The sequence below is a fragment of the Pholcus phalangioides genome, unplaced genomic scaffold, assembly GCF_987345545.1.
Source record: "Pholcus phalangioides strain wild (caught in Gottingen) unplaced genomic scaffold, Ppha-v1.0 ptg000007l_1, whole genome shotgun sequence".
Lineage (NCBI taxonomy): Eukaryota > Metazoa > Arthropoda > Arachnida > Araneae > Pholcidae > Pholcus > Pholcus phalangioides.
In genome coordinates this window covers 16,694,211-16,717,698 of record NW_028301600.1, presented here as the reverse complement: position 1 = coordinate 16,717,698, position 23,488 = coordinate 16,694,211, and the positions used below count along the sequence as shown (strand labels likewise).

Here is a 23,488-nt window from a genome sequence, read left to right as displayed (position 1 = left end):
AACTCAAGCAGAAGGCACAGATACGAATGAAATATTGGAGGGGGCTGAAAGTGTCCAGTAATCCCGTATATACGAGACTCAAAATGGATCTGTTGTCCTGGCAACTAGAGGTCGTGTATCGCGAACTTGCTTCAGGTTGTCTTCAAGAAATCTCGTGAGATCCCCTATAGTCTTGGATGATTGTTGGTCTCTCGCCATACTGCGAATTCTACCCTCAGTTTCACCAAGTGGAATTGGCTTGTGTGCAGGCAGATAGTTACGGAATGAAGTGGGCGGCCCCAGTTAATGTTTGCTTTTGGTGAAGTGCTGTTGTGCTCTCACTAGAAACACCCTCTACCGCCTCTGCTATTGCGATTCGACTGCACATGTTATGACCAAAAAAATGCTTGTTTAGAAGTCTTAAGACTCCTTCTCACTATGACTGGGTCCAGTCATCCTCCTCGGGTCTCGGGGAAGCAATAATTTATGGCTTTAAATACAAAGGTTATAGAATAATGACCGAACGGGAGGTTTTCTTTCCCACCAAGCGTCTTCCTTTGAAATTTCCACAAAAGTAGAGGAAAAAGTGACGCCGATTGTGGTTGCCGATAGCATTTAGCGGTGTGCGATTTATCTACAACAAAGACTTTTTATTATTTTACCTTAATTATCTGACCCTGTGTCTGGACCCAGTCATAGTGAGAAGCGGCCTTTAAGGATCAGTCCCACGAGAGCGGGGTGGCGGACCCTTGGTAAGATAATTAAACTTAATAAAAGCCTAAACATAATAAAAGTCTTTGTTGGACATAAACCGCAAAAACCACAGCCGGCGTGAAGTAATCCGTACTTGTTCGGTCATTCACAAAGGAAGACGCTCGTTCCGCTGTCTTTATATTGAAAGCCATAAAAATTATTGCTTCCCCGAGGCCCGAGACGACCGCGGACCCTGACAAAGACTTTTATTATCTTTAACTTTAATTACCTTACCAAGTTCCCTAGCCCACTCTCGTGGGACTGAGGCTTGATACCACCTCTTGAAGTTTTCCCCATGAATTTGAAATCGCCTTGTATACAGAATGATTCGAAACTCTGGGCACAAAATTTGAGAGATGATGGAAAACATTTAAACAAACAATTCTTTGTTATGAGATGTGCAGAGGAATATGAAAAAGTTGAGATGCAAACGGCTGTAATAAGACACATTAATAACACTAATTTTGTTGACAAGGTCCTCAGATGTTTCAATGGGAATCATATACACAAAATGCACAGCAGATGGTCTCACGAAAAGAACTGATAGATGACATTTTTTCCTTCAAAATATTTAAAATTTGGACAGATTTTATTCTCATTTTAATCAAGAGAAAAAATCTTTTTTTTTTCACTTTCATTATACAAATACAAGGACCACAACAGGCAAATTTTCCAACGAGGTGGCTGAAATAATTTGCCCATAAAAAATATGGATGTCTAATATTCCCAAAATACCAAGTCCCAATCGTTTGCTTACATGACACATTAAATCGCAACGCCATAACATATTTTGTTTTACATGTTTCTCCGGAGTCAAATTGAGCGGAAGACGTTTACAGTCAATGGAAACGGCGTTGATATCAAGACGTACACACACACTCGTATTCAAAACATCATGATATATTAGTTTTTAATTTTTGGACCTATCGTATTACCTGATTCTAATCATATGCCACCGTCAGTTAGTTTTTAAAGGAACAAAAAAACCAAAAGTAAAGTTTTTTATTCCGTTGAAGAGAGAGGATCTCAGATAGTCGCTCCAGGGACATCGATCGAATAGTGTGGTTGTTTGAAGAGATGGCATTTTTTCGGCCCAAAATATACTACTTCACCAAACACCAACTCTGGCCATATCGCTATATTGAAATTTACTGCCATTAGTGAGATGGGTTGGAAGTGAAGGTGCTGTCTATCGGTGGTCACCTCGAGTTCGTTTGGGAAAATACCTTATCTATATCCTCACTTGGGTTCGAACCCGGGACCCTGACAACAACCTTCACGATGGTAGACGAGCATCTTACCACCATGCCACACGGCCACGGAAACATACTGAGAAATTGAATTCTCTGGATGTTATGCCCAAGGCCACAACTAGATGCTTGGTCACGTGTGCATTTTGGCGCCCCCTTGAAATGTTGAAGGTAAGGTTTGAGAATGAAATTTGCACCCCCCTCTGGTCCAGCGCCGGGGGCATGAAACTCCGCCTGCTCCCCCCTAGTTGCGGCCCTGGTTATTCCGAAACTGATGTTTGGAAAGAAAAGTGATTCGTCACCTCCGGGAATCGAACCCGGATCCCCTTGCATACCGGACAAGTGCGCTAACCAATACACCAGAGACACACTTTTCAATTCGTTATAACACGCATTAGTAGCGTGAAGCGCTGAGTGGAGTCGTAGCAGCCTCCCTTAACTACAGCAATTTTCGCCCCAGTTGGCGTTTTTGTATGAAAAGATGATATTCGGCATAACATCCAGAAAATTCAATTTCTCAGTGTGGTTATTGTAGGAGCGCTAAAGGCGCTTGTACCAAAAGGCTGGGAAATTATGGTGTGCCAATTTAATGAGAGCGCAAAAGTGCGCTAATTCAAGCGAGTTTCTTCCTTGTGCAGTTATAGTTATGTGGTAGTCAAAATATTACCCTTGGGCCTTCGTCTACAAAAGATATGGTGGTGAGTGATCCATTCTATAAACTGTTGTTTATTATGTGAATTTTTATAGGTGTTGTGGGTGTCAGTATGTTAGCTGTTTGACCTGATTTATTATGTCAACTGAAGAGTAAAATATTCGTTTTTCTGAAATTTAATTCTTTTTTGTGTCATGATTACTTTGAGGAGTTTAAATTAATTAGACTAGACTTTCTCGACCATTCGTTCGCGTGCTGAAGGCGCGACATTGAGTTAATTGGCATTACAATTAAATTCAAGTAATAGACTCGCTGATTCATTAAAAAAAAACGCTCTTCAAACATGATGCTGCTAATTATTTGAGAAAAAAGCCAAATGTAATTATGTGCATACGCAATAAGAAGACCATGTAGGCGATACCAAAAAAATTAACCGTTTCGACCAGATACGTTCCCTGACCAAAAAAAGGGCGTAACCTATTTTATTCCACTTACTGTGCAAGCCTCAGGTGGAAGTATTGTGATCTGATGTTGGTTTTGGTGTTCTGGACTTGAGTCAGCAATAAAATTAAATCTGCTAAATATTTTAGCATGCTTAATAAGGTTTACTCTTCAATAGGCAATTGTCTTCTCGATCTGCTGATTTTCGCTATCTGCTAATTGGTCCGTTTCTCCCTTTTTCTTTCCCTCTTCCGTGGAGGAATCGTCATCATCATCATCATTTTCCCTTAATATATGTCATTCTTTCGCTCATTTTCAGTGATTGTCGAATACAAACATCTCGGCTAATATTGCACTTGGTCGCATGGAATTTTTTTTTTTTGTTTGGCTCAGGCAAGACAGGGTCAGAATTTTCTAATTGAAAGTTAGAGGAAAGGAGGATCGTGTAAAAAAATTAAATTTTATATCTCTGTACATACATGGCCCCTAGTAGAAGAAATTACATAGTTGAAATAGGCACGTTATCTCGATATTTTTTGAAATCAAAATTATTTTTCTATCACCAACGTTCAGGAGATAAAGATTGTGTTGTGAAGATGATCCATTCACGGATAAAGATCATTATTCGGCATACGAAAATATAGTAAAAATCCCTCTTAACGGACACTCCTCAGAGGCAGTCACCCCTCTTTTACGACCAAATTATAATTTCCTCAGTATAATAAAAATACGCATTTCAAACCCCTGATTAACAGTCACCCCCTCTTTTACAGACGAATTATTTTGTCCCAGTGGTGTCCGCAAAAGAGTGGTTTTACTGTATTTAGTAGATTCCATTTTATTGCTGACTGGTCCAGAACAACAGAAACCAACTCACATCGCTACATTTCCTCCTCAGGCTTTCAGAGTAAGTGCAATAAAATAGGTTGGGATCTTTTCTTGGCCAGGAAGAGTATAAAATTTTTCATTCTGTTTACAATTACTATGGTACGTAAATGAATGGATATTGGGAAACGATACGATATTTTCCAAATCTGGCGGCAGAACACTGCTCAAGAAGCAAGCACTTCTTAAGATGTATGTCTCTCATAACCTATCTCTCTCGTCTTACATAAGTTTAAAGATATTCACGGCGATACAGCTTCTCTTCTCCATCTATTAATAAGTATTCTTATGACGTCATTAGATAGGGAAGCAAACCCGGCAAAAAATAAAAATAGACGCCAGTTACGATAGTATAAAATGGTTTTTCTCAAAAAAAAGGAAACTTTGTTATAAATCAATTTTTAAGTAAGAAACAATTTTGTAATGAATATTTTAGCCATTAATTGAATTCACACGCGTACATAGCTATGAAAATAAATTATTTAAAACTAAATTAAATATTGAAATTTCACGTTAGTTACGAGTTGAAATTATTAACTTATTTTAAAAACTTGATGTTACAGTACAAAAAGAGTGACAATAATTCTAAAAAACAGGGCATTTTATCGTTTAAATAATTCATTCACGATTTTAAAATTTCTATTATATATAACTTTCTCACACACACACAAGAAACGGCAAAAATTTATGAAAAAAATTTTTCAATCTGTCCCGTAAAACGTGGGTCATATAGTCATAATGAAGCATGAACTTACCGCAAAATCGCGGGAAATGCTATTTTATGGAAATTTTTGAGTATCTCATACCTTTTTGGAATTTAACTGATATACACACGCACATAAATCCTTAATTCATATCCAAGTGACTTAATTATGCTCACAATAATCCATTCAACTGAAGAACAAAGAACAACAACACATTGCGATGAATGAAACGTACCGTAGATATGATGCCATTCTTGCCCCGTAAGGACAGCGAATCTTTGAATCCCGAGATTGATACATCCTGTGTGACGGCCCACATGGATAACCTTCTATCCATTTTGGTGATCAACAGCCGTTTTTATATGAGGTACACTGCTGGCGCAGTCAAACAACGTATTTTTTTTTTCTTTTATGTGTACGTTTTTTGCACGTAACAAAGCTAGAAGTCTGGAATAATTCGTCGGTAGCCCCTGCCAAATGTTTTGCCCTCGAAAAAACTGGTGCTAAAGGAAGAAAGAGGCTTATTAAAAACCACAGGGTTGTCAGAGTTCGTTGGCGTCTTTCTTGCACACACACACATATACTAAAAATATGCTCTTACACCCACACCGTATGTCATGTTTTTTTTTAAATTTTTCACTTGTATTGTGCCGAATAGAAACTATAAAAAAATCATATAATAATTTTGATCAGATTCGTTTTATGCTGACGTAGTCATGGATTTTTTTTAACCCTTTCACCGGCATAGCAGACATCACTGAACTTCCTACAAAATGACATTTTTTTTATGAAGTAGGCTTAATTCCAATTTTTAGCATCGTGCAAAGTAAGATTGATTGGGAAACGTGTTTCAAAAAACCAGCTTTACAAAATGGGCGAAAATTACGACTGGGCTTGTCGTTGTTAAAATAATAAGATTTTAAGAAAGCGAGATATCTCGTCAATGCCGGCGAAAGGGTTAAAAAAATATAACGTAAAATTTATCACTTCAGGTAATGGAACCTAATTTTCTTGATTATTTACCTACTTGATTTCTATCGATTGTTTAGAGGAAAATCAACATATTTTCACATCATCCACAATCAAAATTCAATCCAAACTTCAGTCATTCATAATCTAATCCTTACAACTACTTTGCAATTAATAGCTAGATTGAAGTATTTTGGCTCTTATCATAAACGTTGCAATTACTATCATCATCAACCTTGTTATTTTCGATAGAAGTATGTACGTGTTCATATCTGGGTTAAAGTAAATGATGATTTTTTAGACTAACGAGTTGTTGTTCAGAAGAAATTTAACAATTCCAATTTTTTTTCTCGTTCGCAACTGCGGTCGACATCCGAGCAAATCAGTTAAGTAATCTACAGCAGTTGCGCGAGTGAAAATCCCTCTGGTCCACGGTTATTCAGCCTGAAACACGTGATACAGGACCCTATTTCTTTACCGAAGAAATAATACCGATTTTAAATAATTTCCTACAAGAGAAAATGTTTTCTGTATAGTGTGTGGGCATAGCTTATTCAACATTTATCATTTATTAACATTATCATTTATTAAAAGCTTATTAACATTTATCACTTTTTTTCTCAGGTTTTCATTTACAAGATACAAATACAAGATAACAGGACGCAAAATGCCCAACGAGTTGGCTGAGAAAAAGCTGTCCATAACAAATATGGATGTCATATATTTGTTATGGATGTCAAGATTCGTATAATGAGGATTTCATTAGGGCAGTGTTTCTCAAAGTGTGCGTCATTGCTCCTAGGGGTGTCGGCAACCTTTGTGAAGGACGTCGCGGCGATCTGGAGTTATTGATTTGTGTGCTTATTTATGCTTCGAAGTGGTTCTTTTATAACTGGAAATATCCACTGAAGTGTTTTGAGGGAAACATCGATGGACCATGAATTGGGCAAGGAAGCCGCGGATGACCCTGAGTTTGAGAACCACTGCTGGACGTTCCAACCATGAAAATAACACGATTTGGATTTTCTTTTACATAAAAATATCGCGGGATTTGCGTAAAATATTTCAAAACAAACCACATTAAAATTCGTTTGTTAGTTGTTTTTCTACTCCGATCTTTATTATTAAAAAATCATGGTTGTCTACGACAGAATTAATATTTTAATATTTTTCCGTGTTTGTGTGTGTTTTTCGTCACAAACCGATATTCAAAATGTCCCTTGCGCACCAAATTTCATTCAATTTACTCCAAATTCTACACATTTGTTTCCGATAACCTATTTGAGATAAATACGCATCAATTTATACTACTGAAAATATGAATTGTTGAAAAATGCAAAAAAAAACTCATCTTAAAATGCATGCCTATAAATGTTTGTCTTTGGAAGCAAAATATAAAAAAAATAGAAAACGACGCGGATAATTCAGAATTTAATTCATTTCGGAGTTTTGTGATTATTTTTCAATAAATTTTGTTCATAAAAATTAAATTTTTCCTAATAATTTGATAAGATTCACCAAAATACATTTATTGTGAGTGCTTACGCTGTTTAAAAACACATTAGCTGAAAGCAATAAAGAAATATAATCTCCATTTTGAACGTTCCTTGTCCCCCTTATAACACGATTGTCGTCTTTAATTTATATTTGGGTCTCCACACCACGGGAATACACCAAAAAATTCGTCATATGGAGACTTTCATTAGAAATTACCCTTAAACTCTCCCATACAGAAAAAATTACAGTGAGAATAATTAACTTATATTCTTATACGTATCATAGGTCTATATTGTTAAACTACGTTACTGACTAACAAGCAGGAATTTATTTTTCATGGACGACCCATAAAAGATGCCCAGTGATTGATAATAACAGAAATGATAAATTTTATAGCATTTTTTTCCCCCGTAAAAGTGTGTAGCTTTTTAGGAATCAGCTGATGCCAAAGGAACGCGATTCAGCCAACTCAGGAATTCTTGCGAAAAAGTGACGAAACGTTTGCGAGGGTGTGTGCAAATTTTTTCTTGTTGGATGAACTCTCTTTGGTCGTTCGGATATTTTTGGAACATTTAAACAGAAGAGAGGGATGCCTCTCGACCGCCTTTTAACAATCCGCAAAACAAAGCTTTATGGCATAAAAACAAATCTGCCTGCAAATTTCAAAACACTGAAAAGGATCGGAAAAAAAGTGAACGCGGAAATATTTCACTTTTTCCCACTCTTTTTTCACTTCATTTCTTTATTTTTATTACAGAACATTGAAAAAGGGAAGATAGTTTTCTCATTATAGATATATTTCATCAAGGAATAATACCGTATTCCTCCGCATTAGCCGAGATGCAGGGAGACATCGAGGGGGGGGGGGACTAGCATGCCGGGAATACCCGTATTTTCCTGCATGCCGGGAAATTCGAGTCACAGAAACTTTTCTTTTTTTCAAACCGAGCACAGCTCAGGTCTATTGCATCCTATGGGTGATATACTACCTAGTGAGTTGTAACTGTGTGTGCACCTAACAGTCTGAGTGCGTATGTAGTGTTATGTTTGATTTTTCAATGCTGCCATCTATATTTCAGAAGTAAAGTGAGTGATGTGTTATGATTGAATTGTATTTGTACTGTTTGTAGGGCTGTTGTTCTCTGTGGCGAGACTTTTAAAGGGGAGATCATCTTTTAATTAACCCTTACAGAGGTAATGACGAGATGTCTCGCCTAACTTGATGCTTTGTCTTTCGGCAATGACAAGATATTTCGCGTCCTCAAAACCCTCTTATTTCGGCAATGCAGAGTCCAGCTAGCTCTGCACAGAGGGCTGTGTTCACAAACATGTTTCCCACCCCAACCTGTCAGATTAGCTACTAGTGGGTGGGGTCAGCCTTTGTTCAAAGTAATAATAAAAGTAACAGAAGGAGAAAGACGGTATTTTTTCCTTCTCTTCGGGGGTAGTATTGGAATATGCATACAGTATAAATAATAGAAATGGAGTATTTCTATTCCTTGGTTTTATAATAATAATTCTAAAAATAATATAAAATAATAATAATAAGTGTTTGAAGAGGGAGGGAGCGCTTATCACCTGCGCTAGGGGGGGGGGGGAAGGAACGGTTCGGATGGTGCAACACCACCGAGGGGCAAATCAGCTAAGTCTACCTTCTCGCGGTACCCCTGGTAACTTGACCCCACATTATACCGAGTTGAAGCAACGCCTTCTATAGCAGAAAGCCTCTGGGCGAAACTTTGACGTCACTGAAGTCGTCCATTTCACTTGTAGTCATTGAATATAGCAGTCCGACGTATGCGAAATCTTTACATTTTTTGCAATTTATCCAATGGCTATAGGTGAAATAGGCGACTTCACGAGCTTCGCGAGGAGGCTTTCTGCTATAAGAATGTGTTGGGGTTGAAGTATGCGAAGTTGCTCTGTTCGGAAGGTGCGGTGGGATCGTCCAAGGCTAAAGCGCTGGCTGGTGTCTCGCTCTGGTTGAAGGTGTGGGTGTATAAGTAGCCCACCCCCAAAAGCCGACATAATATAAAGCAAAGCTAGGTTGGACCCCACGCTCGAACCTGACCTTGCTGACTCGAGCCGGGGATGCCTGTCCCGTCTCGTCTTGCCCTGTCAGATTTGTACGGAACAGGAAAGCAACGTCGGTTTATTATGCTTGCATGTCCCAAGGGATGGGTCAGGGATGTGACTTGATGTATTATCATCTGCACTAAATCGGAAAAAAATATTCTTCTTGAAAAAACGTGTTGCATTTTGCAGAGGGTTTAATAACTTCCACTGTGGCAGTTATAATGCGGATCAGAAAAATGTTGAAATCCGCTTAAGGGGTTAAGGAAATAATTACCTAAATGGTTGTTCATATTTAAAATCCCATATAGACTTTCATGTGATTGTATGCAAAATTAAAGTAATAATTTTAATATTTAAATAAAATATGGTGAATGATAAAAATTAAAATTCTGCTTTGATATAGTGATAAAATAATAATTGGGAGAAATATATAATTTAATATTTTCATACTAAATCAAAATGTGAATAAAGGGGGGGGACCCTAATCATGTGAAATACTTCCTTTTTTTAGGAAAAAATTTTACTGGCACTAAAATTCGCTGAAGTACGCCGATCGGCGAATGAAATTCTTGATTTTTGCCATATTTTATGTGCAAAACGTCTCAGAAATTTTCATGACTTCGGAAATTGGCAAAAATCAAATATTTTAATCACAGATATTTCGGCGAAATTTCATTAAGCGGAACGAGATGAATTTCTTTTACTTACAATCGAAAATTTTACTAATTGAGTAGTTAAAATATATATATAGAGAGAGAGAGAGAAAAACCACGTGAGTGGCAAAACATAAGTCAGAGTTTTTGGTGGGAGAAAAATGTAAGTTCCAAATCGAGTTGCCTATACAAGGGTACGAACATAGTGCAAGCTGGTTCTGATTCAGCAAGTCGACGCCGTTACTCAAGCCAATCTGTAACGGCACCGACTTTCAGAATCGGAAACCAGGGTGCACTATGTTTCGATGTACCCTAAGATTATTTCTTTAATTTTTAAAGACTACGAATATTACTCTCGCTTCCTGCGAGTATTTAACTAAGTGAAATTAGTTTTTCCTCCTTTCAGTGAAAATTATTATATTTTTTACGCTTACATGGTTTTCCATTCCAACGCGTCAATTATTGACACTTTTTTTTTGAGGGAGGCCATTAAAAAAATTTCAGTTTTTATGTTACTAAAAATTATTCTTTTGCGGAAATGCTGATATCACAATTGTAATTTCCCTTTTTTTCCGGTGAATATTTTTTACATTTTATTTTAGTTCTAGAATCAACCGTAGAAATTGTATTGCTTTCGAACACCTTTCGCGAATCACACATAAGTTCGTGTAAAACATACACGTATTTGAAGTTTGTTAACTTCTTGCAGTTCATTTTAGTGTCTACTCAAAAAAACTCTTCCGTATTTAGTGTCTAAATGTTTTACTAAGTCACGTGGCATCTCTCGTAGTGGTTCCATGGGCAAGTCACTTTTTTCATGCACTACGCAAAACGTTAAAAAGCCGAACTCCCTTGGCATTCTCCTGCGTTGGCAGTGAACAGGCTGTCCCAAATTGTTCGAACAGCCAAGAGGTCGTATACATAAAAAATGGAAAAATTAACTTTTCTTGACCATGTGTGTTGAAACTTCTAAAAATAAGTGAAATTTAAATGTAAACAAAAAATTGCTTTTTTTAAATGCAATATTAAAGAAGATATTTGACTTTGAAGTTTTCAGCATTTGTCACCAATGATTGAGGGTGTGGTTCACAAATTTCGAATCATAAGTTAAATTCAAAGTTGTAAAAACTCTAATTGTCAAAATAATTGTGAAAAAATGTAATTGCTATTAATAGAAAATAAAATGCTTGAGTTCATTTTATGTGTGTACAGTCCCCAAAAATGGCAAATTCTGAGCTAATGAAAGCTTGGCAACACAGTGATAAGTTGCCAAAACAGGGATTTTATATATTTGATATTTCGATAAATATTGTATTGAGAATATCAAATTTGTTGCGAATGTCTTTTCAGAGCGGGATCTACATTTAAATAATTGAAATATTTAGCGCACAGGGACATCTAGAAATTAACTTTTTATACTTTCTTAAAAATGGTATTTTAAGTAACTGCACGTCATTTGAAAACTTTTTGTAACTAAAAGTATGTGTGTGTGTTTCCTCTAAAGTCAACGGTTGCATTGGGGCAACTTGTATTAACGTGCAATAACTTGGTCATGCTCGAAGTACAGATGTACATTGACTTTCTTCTGTAAGTCGCAACGATCACACAAGACCTGACGATTCAATCAATTTGATCTGTTTGGAATTCATCATTGAGAAAGACATGGTGAACAGCTAGCATGACTTGACCCTTTATAAGCGATTTTTGAAATTTTTCTGTGAATAACTGCCAGATTGGAAATAAAAGCTTGTTAAGAACCCGAGATATTTCGGAGTGACCGATATAAAGCATATCAAGTTTGACGAGATATCTCGGGATTGCCTCTGTAAGGGTTAAAATCGAGTGATTACTTTTACATCCATAACCTAAAACTCACTTACAGGACAAGCATTAGTAACCATTCCGGAGAAAGTTATGGCATCCTCGCTGTGTCATATTTACCAAAAGAAGAACGATAAAGCTTTTTTGCGAGAGAAACTTTTTTGAGATTAGAAACTTAAATATCTCGTGGAACCCCTGCTTAATCTCCAGACGCTTTGATGGCAGTCGAAAGTACCGTGGCGCTCTGGTTTAGAAACGCGGCCTTTAAATTTCTGATTGACTCAAGTGATTAGCGCGCTCTCCCCACTTTTCTTTGTTCCGTTTATAGACAGAAAATACAATCGCCATAGGCCTAAACCATTACGAGCGGGATCTCTCGGACAGCTTTTAACCTAATGTTATGAGCAGGGCCCGGATGTTGATGACGTTTTCATCATTTTTTTTTTCTGCATCTTTTGCATTTTCCTGCTATTGTCGCTGTTAGGACTTTTCATAGGTATGCAGTGAGCGTACCTATGAAAAGATATGCTTGAATTTCTTGGAAAACAAACTACAAGATGCTTTTTTGGCTTCCTAACCATAGGCATACACAAGATATTTTCCGAGGGGGAGGGTTCATTTTTTGTTTTTCACTGCAAAAAGCCCTACTGGAAAAACTATTATATTTTGTATATTTGTTTCGATTGACGAAATTGCGGTTAATGTAGAAAAAAATATATTTCTGATTTTTGACTAAAACAATTTGTATTTTCAACACTCAAATACAAAACCTTTTTAAATAAACAGGTCACATGATTGATTTCAAAACCTCCTGTGAGAATTATGGAAGTAACAGTAGCAGATTTTCTTGCGCAATCGTCAGAGGTCAGTGATGGTAATCTCGACGAGCAAAATTTCCCTCAAAAATTTTCCTTTCACGCAAGTAAAACTAAAATAAAATTATCGAGGCACACAAATAAGATCTGGCCGAGCTGCGAGCAACTGACAACATCCCAACTCGAGGGATAAAAACCCCAATCGGAAAAATCTCGGAAGATTAAGTTCACCACGTTTGAAAAATCGGGGAAAGGGTACACCAACACAGCATTTCTATCGCGAAGTGCTTGGGAAAAATTTTGCAACCATGAAGAAAGCAAAGTCCTAAATCCAGCCCCATCAGTTGAAATTTTTCTAAGACCGCACATAAAGGATCTTTTGACTTCGCTGAATCTAATGAGTTGACCAGGAACTTGGAAAAATTTTTTCGAAGTCCAGTTTTGTAAACTTGCAGAGTGGATCTCCCGACTTTGACAAAAACTCTGGGAAAATTATATCCAGTGAGGAGCCAGAAGTAGACTGGTCTTACCAACTTATTGAAGTACATTAAATACACCTTTCTAGGCTGCTTACTAGCCCGTCTGTTATCCCACCATCTGCCCCAAGAGCTGGGCATAAGGGCAAGATTTTGATCTGGTAAGAAATTGTGTGTGTGTATTTTTCTCAAGCAATTTCCTTCTGCGCTAATTTCTCTGCATATGAGAGAATATATACAGGGTGGGCAAAAAGTCCGTAGAAACATTAAAAATTCATAAAAACCGGAACTATAACCGAAATAAAAAACGGTTTGCTGGGTTAGCATCGCTAAAAAGGTCACGGAAATGTTTTTTAAGACAGGAAAAAAACTCAAAAAACAGCCGATAGGTGGCGCTGACGTACACAAGCCAAAGAAAAGATACGCAAATAACGAACAGAATGCCTCCAAATCGTTTATTACAGCAGTATGTGTTCCACATGGCCACCACCACAGAAGATAACACATTGCAGGCGAGTCACAAATCCGGCAACGTCAGAGTGCAGCAGGTCCACATACACGGTTTACGACGGTGACCAGGTTGTGGATTAGGAGCGCAAGTTCTTATAACCGTCTCATTTGCACCGAAGTCGGTCTTACCAAAGCCACCTATCGGCTGTTTTTTGAGTTATTTTTTTTCCTGTGTTTAAAAAAAATCCCGTGACCTAGCGATGCTAACCCTGCAAACCGTTTTTTATTTCAGTTATTTTTCCGCTTTTTATTCATTTTTAAAGTTTCTGCGGACTTTTTGCCCGCTCTGTACATACACGTTTTCAAAAAATGAAGATTACGGTTAATAATTCATGATTTTTTGTAATTAGTATTTAATTAAATGAAAATTTTAGTTAATTAGTTAATAATTCCTGTCAAAATGTTTGTAGCCCGCGATGCTATATATAGCAAGCAATTCTCTCAATTCTCTCCCCTTATGCATTCGGGCTTATATACCGGAGTTTTGTCCCTGGTGCGGCCCGCGAAAATACGTCTGACTATTATGTTGGCCTTCGAACAGAGAGAAGTTGGCCACCCCGGTCTATGATAACGACGAGAAGCCATGGATATCGTAGAAATACCGAATGCTTCTGCGAAAACAAGGAGGAAAAAGATCAAAAGCAAATATCAAGATGTTCCGCACATTCAACAACCTTGGGTTTTCTTCTTTTGGTAGGGTGCCAGCCGGTGAAGCTGTCTGAGTGAATATCCAATATCAATATCTAAAAATTGTATATTTTAATGGTCAATGGATTCATACGTTGGTCAGAAAAATTATTTTGCTGGTTAGAAAGCTTCTGGGTTCTCGAATGCGCTTTTCCATTCTTTCGAGCAACTTTCTGAAAAGAATTCCGAAACTCCTCAACACTAATAACCAGCTAAACACATTTCGTTCATCCTATCCAATCTTCACTTTTACACCCGAAAATTACTTGTCATGAAAGACTTCGACAGATATAGACATAATCGAACCCAACCGTCGTGACAGTGGTGGTGGGCTGTGAAGTTGGTTTTCTGTGATTCCCAACTTCGAGGCGCGAATGCGAGCCGATCTCCCGTTAAAAAAATCTCGCCGTAGAGAGAAACAGGCCTACACACACAACGGTACAACACTCAATCTCAACATCACTTTCAACACTCAATCTTGTTGTCTCACAATCTCTCAACACTTCACTCATAATTTGAAAAATTGGTTACAGATGGCAACACTACAACGAGCATTACACAGAAACAAACGTCACGTTAGGTTCGCAACATATACACGCACATTTTTCAGCATGGCCCAGGTCTTCTTCGACCACCTGCTTATATCTGTTCATTGAGACAGAGCGGCGGGCCATGATCTCGTTAGGAGGAGGAGGTCGTCTAGATATAAAGGGGAATGGAGCAACAATTGAATGCTTGAATTGCCTAAAAAGCTAGTTCTTTTACAGTGTGAAGATAATTTAAGTGAAACTTAAAATGGAAAAAAACGTAATTCTGACTTTGATCGGTGCTTCCGAAGTTTGTTGAACTCAAGTGACTTGCAAACTTCACATTATTATTCTGAAATATTTTTACGTTACTTCTTAACTCAGACGTAGATTCGGGGAAAGGGACAACTTATATTATAGTAAAAAACATACCGTTACCATAGATCTCGTATTTGACGAGAGCAGAACCATTATTTTCTGTATCATTTTTAGGTCCTGGGAGGGAGTGGCAAGGCCGTCTTAACTAATAAGTTCATCCAAGTACTTCCCCCGGGGGGGGGGGGGGAGAAGGTCTCCTGTGCGTACTGGGCATTATGTTGTTGAGACATAAATGAAAAAGAAATTGATAAAACACAGAAGATTCTAAACTGAAATTGGTAGCCACTGCTCCAAAATTTTAAAAGAAAACAGTGACCATTTTCCTTGCAGCATTTCTGGATCCTGGTCACTTTGGCAGGAGGTTGTTCTCCTTTATAGACTTTAATTTTGTCAATTTCTGTTTTGTTTTTGGATTGTATGCATAAATACGAAGTTTGTCACATATGATGATTTTTTTACTTCGACAGAGAATTTCTCAAACATTAACTGGCACGAGTTCTAGTGTGCTTGATTCTATGCTTTTGTTAGCATGTATGACCTAACGACTTAAACTATCCTCAAGCTGAAATGTTGATGCAAAATACAGGGTGGGCAAAAAGTCCGCAGAAACTTTAAAAATGAATAAAAACCGGAAAAATAACCGAAATAAAAAACGGTTCGCAGGGTTAGCATCGCTAGGTCACGGGACTTTTTTTTAACACAGGAACTCAAAAAACAGCCGATAGGTGGCTTTGGTACGACCAACTTCGGTGGAAATATGCAAATGAGACGGTTATAAGAACTTGCGCTCCTAATCCACAACCTGGTCACCGTCGTAAACCGTGTATGTGGACCTGCTGCACTCTGCCGTTGCTGGATTTGTGACTCGCGTAAAATGTGTTATTCCGGTCATGTGGAACACATACTGCTGTAGTAAACGATTTGGAGGCATTCTGTTCGTTATTTGTGTATCTTTTCTTTGGCTTGTGTTCGTCAGCGCCACCTATCGGCTGTTTTTTTAGTTATTTTTTTCCTGTGTTAAAAAAATTCCCTTGACCTAGAGATGCTAACCCTGCAAACCGTTTTTTATTTCGGTTTTTTCCGGTTTTTATGAATTTTTAATGTTTCTACGAACTTTTTGCTCACCCTGTATCTTACATTTCAGATGATCAAATGATCATAATTTGCTGGATCTTCTGGTAAAAACATTTCGATATCCATCAATAAGCCTAGCCACAGATTGTATGTTTTGATGTCCTACAGTTCCAGCAACTCATCTTGGGCCTGCCTCATATGCCAGAATGTAACATTCGTGTTGAAATTCATTGTATGAGTTTTCAATTTCAACTAATTTTTTTTTTGATAAAGAAAGGTTAAATATTATCAAAAACTTTTACTAAATTTTCATAAGTTTCTATATGCGATCCGCCCGCCTTGAAATCGTAAAGAATCTCTGCTCTTAAGGCGCGTATACATTAGCCCGCGGATTATGTTATGTAAGCCTTCGCAACTGCTTTGTTTATTCAGTAATTTGTATGGTGCTGTGAACGATTCTTGAGCTGTTTGAACTGGCAGAGCCACCCTTAGGGGTGTGAGACAGGTGCGGTCGCACCGGACCCCACACTTACGGTAATAGAAGTAAAAAGATGTACATATTTTTTCTCCAACATATATTTTTTCGTACTAAAAACAAAGTGCTTGAGCCTCAACTGAGTTGATAGTGAAATTATCATAAATTTTGGAATTATTTCTGTCATCAATTCTGGGATTTTTTTCTCATCGATTCTGGGATTTTTTCTCATTAGTTCTGGATTTTCGTCAAAATTCTAAGATTTTTTCTCCCATTAATTCTGAATTTCAATCAATTCTGGAATTATTTTTGTCATTAATTCTGAATTTTCAAAAATTCTGGGATTTTTTTTCTTTCATTAATTCCGAATTTTCATTGGTGAGTAGATATTTTTCAGTATTCCCGCATGTATTTCTTTGATAATACATGAATGTTTGAATGCCCGATTCCCCCTTAACCTCAAAATATATAAAATCGGGGCAAAGGAGCCCCGAAATTATTTTCGCACCGGGCCCCACGTGTTATGGATGTGGCCCTGCTAACTGGACCCATCGAGAATCGGAACATAAAGGAAAGAAAAACAAAGGAAGTTTATGTGTACCCACAAACGGATTAGAACTGCTGCAGGGGAACCATACGTTACAAGATTGGCGCGCAAATGTATACGCGGCTTTAAGTAGGCCATATCAGTTTTTACTGCTTAATTGTCTTTTTGCCTTGCCTCAGATAAGAGATTCCTTCCTTCCTCAACTTCCCAACTTGGAACAACAAAAGTTTCATCCTCGCAAAACGTGTTTCAGCATTCATGATGACCGCAACAGAAATTTTATTCCGATTTTCTTCTATCTGAAAAAAAATTTTCCCTGACCATGAACATAAATTTTTTAAAAATAGAAAAAAAATAATTTTCCCTTAATTTTTTTTTTTGTTGTTGCATGGAGCATGAGGTTCCTAAAATTTTAATTATTAATTATTGTGATTAAACTAAGATAATTAATTCACAGTAATTAAAAAATTCGTTTAATTAGAAATTTACATTAATTACAAAGAAAAATATTCTAAATTGAAGGTCCAAGTTTTTGAAACTTTGGAAATATGTTATTTAAGTAGCCAACGTCACCATATATAAGAAAATTGTGTTCTGAAAAGCTTTCAGAGTGACCCTTGTACACTATTGCCAGCCACTGATAACAGACATGGCTATTGATTCTAAATCTCCACATCAGCCAGTATATAACTTTCCTATGTTTCAAACGTATGATGGTAATAACCGGTCTGTTTGTTTCCAGATAGAACCTTTTGCTCTAACAATTTTTGGATTAGAGATCAACATAGATTGGTTAAAAACCTGAATTTAACCAATATCCGTGTCAATCTCTCATCAAAAAATTGTGACTAGTTTAAACCATGTCGGCGAATACCGCCCTAAAGGAATTTTAGTTGAACATTGGACGTGTTAGGGAAATATCATGAAAAATTTTCGGTATTTACTGACAGATGAGTACGCACTATCAATATACTAGCCCTATTTTGATGCCATACGCGTTCTTAGTTCAAGGTCCATATTACAGATCAGTATAAACATGTTCGTTATTTTTCACTGCTTTTTTTTGTATTATTATATTTTGAACTGAAATATTGTTCTTTGATTCAAGTCATGCACTTCGAGTTTCTCACAGTGTCGACCTTTCGTATCCCCCATTAAAAAAAAATTCAAGTTGGCTGATCAAAAGTTAAAAAAGATTTCTGCATAGACACATTCATCAATTTCAGTCGTTGCGGCTGTATAAAGTAACAGAAGAATGTGGACGTGTCTTTCAGATGGGCGCCAGACTCGGTATTCTATTGGTGGTTTCAACCTTGACCTGAACATCACAGACGTGCTCCGAAGTAAACAGCTGAATATATAATTCCATAAGAGAAAACCGACACGAGACCGTCTGTTTTCTTTTATTTTTTGTCCAAAGTAGTGGAAAAATTCAACTTCAAGGTTATTTACCGATGTCTGCCGCACAGTCTGCCAAATGGTTCAAACTTCATTCCAATATTAGTGAATTTAGAGAATATACACACCGGACAGTCTTATTTTTCATTTTTAGTTTTTTAGCCAAATGCACTGCTCCCAACACGCATTTTGTTCTCGAAAATATTTCAGTGATTTTGTGGTGCAGATTTCGAATCTGGCATTGGTTTTGTCAGATTGGCTCTAGTTTCTGAGATAAAGTGAAAATTAAATTTCAATGATAATACGCACATAAGCAGCATACAAATCTCATTGAAAACTGCGCGTTATAAATAAATACAGTAAATATAATTGACAAAGATATTTCAGTGATTTTAGAGTCATTTTTGAACGCTTATTCTGTATCTGCCGTTGGTTTTGCCGAATTGGCTCTAGTTTTTGAAATAATGTATACTCTCAACAGCGTGGTTTGCATGCTGCTTATACCATTATATTATTACCCTTTAATTTTCACTTTATCTCGAAAACTAGAGCTAATCTGACTGAACCAATGCCAGATTAGGAATAACCAAAAATCATCAGCTTCAATATACTCTGTAAAACTATTACAATTTCCTTAAGAACATAAAAAAAAATTTTCTTGTGCAGTGTTTATATAATTATAAAAACTATGATGGCTTTAAGAAGTGGCCATATCACCCGAATTTTACTGGACTTTTCAGTATTTTTTGCAATTTTACGGAGCCCCGACATTCTTAATGAAAATTTTTCTAATTTTTTTAATGAATCTGACTAAGAATTCGTTATCTTCTCAGAAATTATTGATACATATATAATTTTCATAACTTTATAAGTACTATAATTAAATATTTAATTCTTTTTATTAAATACACTCTCATTAAGTGCAGAATTTTTCCGTGATTTTATTGTAGTATATGTTTGAATTTAATGTAATTTAGCCCGTTATTTCTAGATTAGTTTTTTTACTCGCAAACCAGGTAGAAAAGAGTTTTTCGTAGTTATAGTGAGTATAAAATAAAACTAAAAAAATAACTCAATATACTGACTTTGATAACATCGTGTTGCTAGTTTTGGCTGCAACTTTTTCCTGTAGTAAGGCTGATGGAAAAAGGCAGGTTTCCTGTTTCATAAAATCAATTCTGGATTTTGAAAGAAATGTTGACAGATACTTTCAAAAAGACCAGTTAGAACTAGTTGAAGTGGTAAACTAAAATGGTTAGAATTTAGAGAGAAACTTCCCTCTGTTTTTGCATTTGTTCATCGCGTTCACTCTGACCATGACCTTTGGGAACATGGTCATAGTCAGAGTGGACGGGAACACTACTATCGAATTTTAAGGGACAAATATCCAGGTTGATTGCAGGAAGTTATTTTTCTATCAGGGTTGCGAATGAATGAAATAGCTTATCCTCGGCTGTCGTGAATTTTACCACGTTTAAAAGGATGCGATATTTATGTAAGGAACAATCGGGAAGATGTATCCATTCAAAATTGATGACAACCATATTTTTTACGGACAGTATACAGGGTACATAGATAACGGGGCGTATGACATTTTACTGGCGAACCGTTGATTCTACAGGAATACTTCCAATTAGAATAGCATCCAAATAACGTGTAGTACTCAGATATGTCATTCATGCTAAAAGGGGTTGTATAGTTATTAAAATAAAGAAATTAACTTTTCATATGTACACCCTGTGCTCAAAAACCCGATAAAAAAGTTGTCCTGTCTCACCTGGTGTCAACTAAAAAAATTCCACGTTTCTAAGCTCAATATTCACCGAGATAATCGAATTCGAAAAATGGAGGAAAGTAGAGAAAAAACAGCATTAAATTCGAGAGAACTTTTTTACCCGAATTTTTAATGCTGTTTTTCCCAACTTTCCTCCGTTTTTCGAGCGTGTCAGTATAAAAAGATAATTTCTTTATTTTAATAACTATACAACCCCTTGCAACAGGAATGGCATATCTGAGTACTACATGTTATTTCGATACTTTTTCTAATTGGAAGTATGCCTCAAGAATCAACGCTTCGCCAGTAAAATGTCATACGCCCTGTTACATGCACCCTTTATATATGTACAGGGTGATTCAAACTGTTTGTCCATTGGACTATCTCTGCAACCGTTGACTTTAGAGAAGTATACTTTCAGTCACAAAAAGTTTTCAAATGACAAGTGGGTTTTTAAAAAGTCGTAATTTATTTGAGGGGTTGTATACATGAAAAATAAAGAAATTAACTTTTTATACAGTCCCCGTGTGTTAAAAAAACATTGTTAGGAAGTTGGTGCATTGTCTCTCCTGAGGTCAACAAAAAACGTTTCTAAGTACAATATTCGCTGAGATGATTGGACATGTACATTCGCTGAGATGATTGGACATGTACATTCACTGAGACATGTACAAAACATATAATTGCATTTGTATTTATTTGCATTTTTCTTAATATTTGCGTTAGGCTTATTTGGTTGTTAAGAAAACACACGCCTTTGATATTAGTAACAATAAAAGCAAATGTTTTTTATTAAAAGAACGAGGGCGAGGAATGATTTTTCATGATTCAAAACACTTTCGATGCTAATCTGTTAGTTTATTTATTTTATGTCACTAATGTGTGACGTCATCAGTCGACGTCCCATGAGTCACCGGCGCCATCAATTCACAAAGAAGAATTACTAGAGTTTGTTTTAATTTCTGTATTTTTAAAAAAAAACTTCATATTTTTGGTACACAAGAATTAATTCCCGTGAAAAGAAAATTAAATATGAAAAAATGAGAAAGAGATGACGTAGAGAAGACGAATAAAAATATAAATCCACTTTGCTCCGATAGAGGACACTTTACATAGTTCATGTAAGCCATGACTTCTTTGGGCTCAATAGAAAAAAGTTCTCATACACGCACAATCAATGTCAGTGGTCTGAAATTCATATAATTTACCTTTTCTGAATGTGAATTATAACCCCCCCTGGTGGCGAATTTTTGAAGTGGAGTAGTTTTTTATTCATAAAAACCTGAATTTCCATAGTTTGTTAAATATGTAGACCAAACTTAACTCCATTCAGCGCGAAAGTTTATCTATCGGTCCTCAAAAATCCTGTATATTAATATAGTTTGCAGTAGTACGTGATAATTTCAAGTCAAAATAGAAACTTCTCAGAAGTTATGAATGCAAAATGGTGAGAAAATCTTCTAGGGTATTTTCAACTTTTCTACAATTTTTATATCTTTCACAAAAATACTTGCGTACCTAATATCCCTGAAGACATCAATTGAGCTAAGAACATTTTCTGAATCCAGACGTACGGAAGACATTGTTTACAGGTTTTATGTTTTTTCAGTCGCCATATTGAAAACGAAATTAACTCTTAAGTGGTATTAGCAGAAATCACTGACACCCTGTACAGTGTGTCATATCTTCTTTTTTTTATGAAGCAGGGTTATTTCAACACCACCTACAGAACAAGGCCTCCGCACGAAGCTTGTGACGTCAATGAAGAAGGCCATTTCTCCTATTGCCATTGGATATATTGCAAAAAAAGGTAAAGATATAGCATGCGTCGGCCTGCTATATCCAATGGCAATAGGTGAAATGGTCTTCTTCAGTGACGTCACGAGCTTCGTGCGGAGGCCTTGTTTTGTAGGTGATGTTGGTTATTTCCGATTTTCAGTAGGTGCAAATTGATCGAAATAGGAAAATATGTCAAATCGAGAAATCAGCTTTACAAATAGTACTTGGACTTTTCATTGCTAATATAAAATTATTTTAAGAAAGTGAAATATCTCGTCAATGCCGACGAGAGGGTTAAAAGCAAATTAAATATTTTTGTTAATATGATATTCAAATTTATATTATTTTTTCGAATAGTCACATTCGTTAGTTTTTACACCTTGAAAATTATTCTAAATGCTATTGAAAAATCCCCCGTATTTGAAGAAATAAGCAGAAATGAAAGAGAGTGACCGGCATTCCTAATTCCTATTAGTCACTGACTATTATAAATTGTCAACACCTGTCATACGAAAAGAAAGTGAAAAACAGTCATAGAAAGGAGAATTTTTGAGAATAAAACAAGCGAGAGTCTGGACTCACACATTCATCAGGCAGCATTCCATTCACCATCAGATTCTTCTTGTCTGTTTTTTTATCCATGTCGTATCCGGAAAAATAATCAGAATCTTATATATTTTTTATAAATAAATTCCAACTGGTTTTCTGGGGATAAAAAACAAAAAAAAAGTATTTCCAAAGCCCGTATTGCATGAATGGAACCTCCACCGCACGGAACCAACTATCACTCGAGTTTACCACATCTTCGGTACAGACAATGTGCTGTCCTACAGAACTTGACTACTTGAAAAAATAAAATGAAATGAAAGCAACGCCTTGGCACCCCGTTCACATCTTTTCTTATTCTTTTCTTTTTCCTTTTGCATCTGCTGTTTCAGCAACAGCTTCTTTTGTGTTCAGTTGTTTCTTTGCTCCGTTCCCTCTGCTACAAAATGTCTTGAGAATAGCATCATTCTCTTCAACATCCTCCAGCGCATGCACATACTTACACACCACATTTATTCGCTCTCTCTCTCCCCTATCTTTAAAAGCGGACTGTTGAACACACACAGAAATTGTCTCTTCTCTCCCTTTTCTAATTATCTACCAACGTCTGAAAGTTTGCGAGGAATGTAATGGTGTTTCAGTGCGTATTTTGCATAGCTGGGAGACTTAAAATGAAGATTTGTGTGCACAGGCGTGATAGTTATTGACTATTTGTGAGCTTAGGCCAGAGTTTCCCAAAATGAGCTGAATGAAATTCAGTCGTCCCCATAGACCACTACGAGTATAACATAAGAATCTTTGGATATGCTCGAGTTGGAGGCA

The 23,488-nt window shown here is 36.6% G+C and overlaps 1 protein-coding gene and 1 pseudogene across 4 annotated transcripts in view; one reads left to right on the top strand and one right to left on the bottom strand.

Moving 5' to 3' along the window:
* The window catches only part of LOC149084995 (hexosaminidase D pseudogene), an 82,392-nt pseudogene extending 75,764 nt beyond the window's left edge, over positions 1-6,628 (top strand). Inside the window, exon 4 of the transcript XR_016192779.1 lies at positions 6,258-6,628. The product of XR_016192779.1 is annotated as a hexosaminidase D pseudogene, transcript variant X6 (transcript). The remainder of the gene's footprint in view (positions 1-6,257) is intronic.
* The window catches only part of FipoQ (F-box/LRR-repeat protein FipoQ), a 58,013-nt gene extending 34,893 nt beyond the window's left edge, over positions 1-23,120 (bottom strand). The window contains exon 1 of one of the 3 annotated variants that reach the window (XM_089232746.1): positions 22,703-23,120. In XM_089232746.1, the coding sequence (XP_089088872.1) occupies positions 22,703-22,762 (60 nt within the window). In that variant the 5' untranslated portion in view covers positions 22,763-23,120. Of the gene's footprint in view, positions 1-4,766; positions 4,878-4,899; positions 5,159-22,702 lie in introns of those variants that run through there. The other 2 variants (XM_089232745.1, XM_089232747.1) reach the window with 2 other exon arrangements.
* Positions 23,121-23,488: the final 368 nt, after the last annotated feature.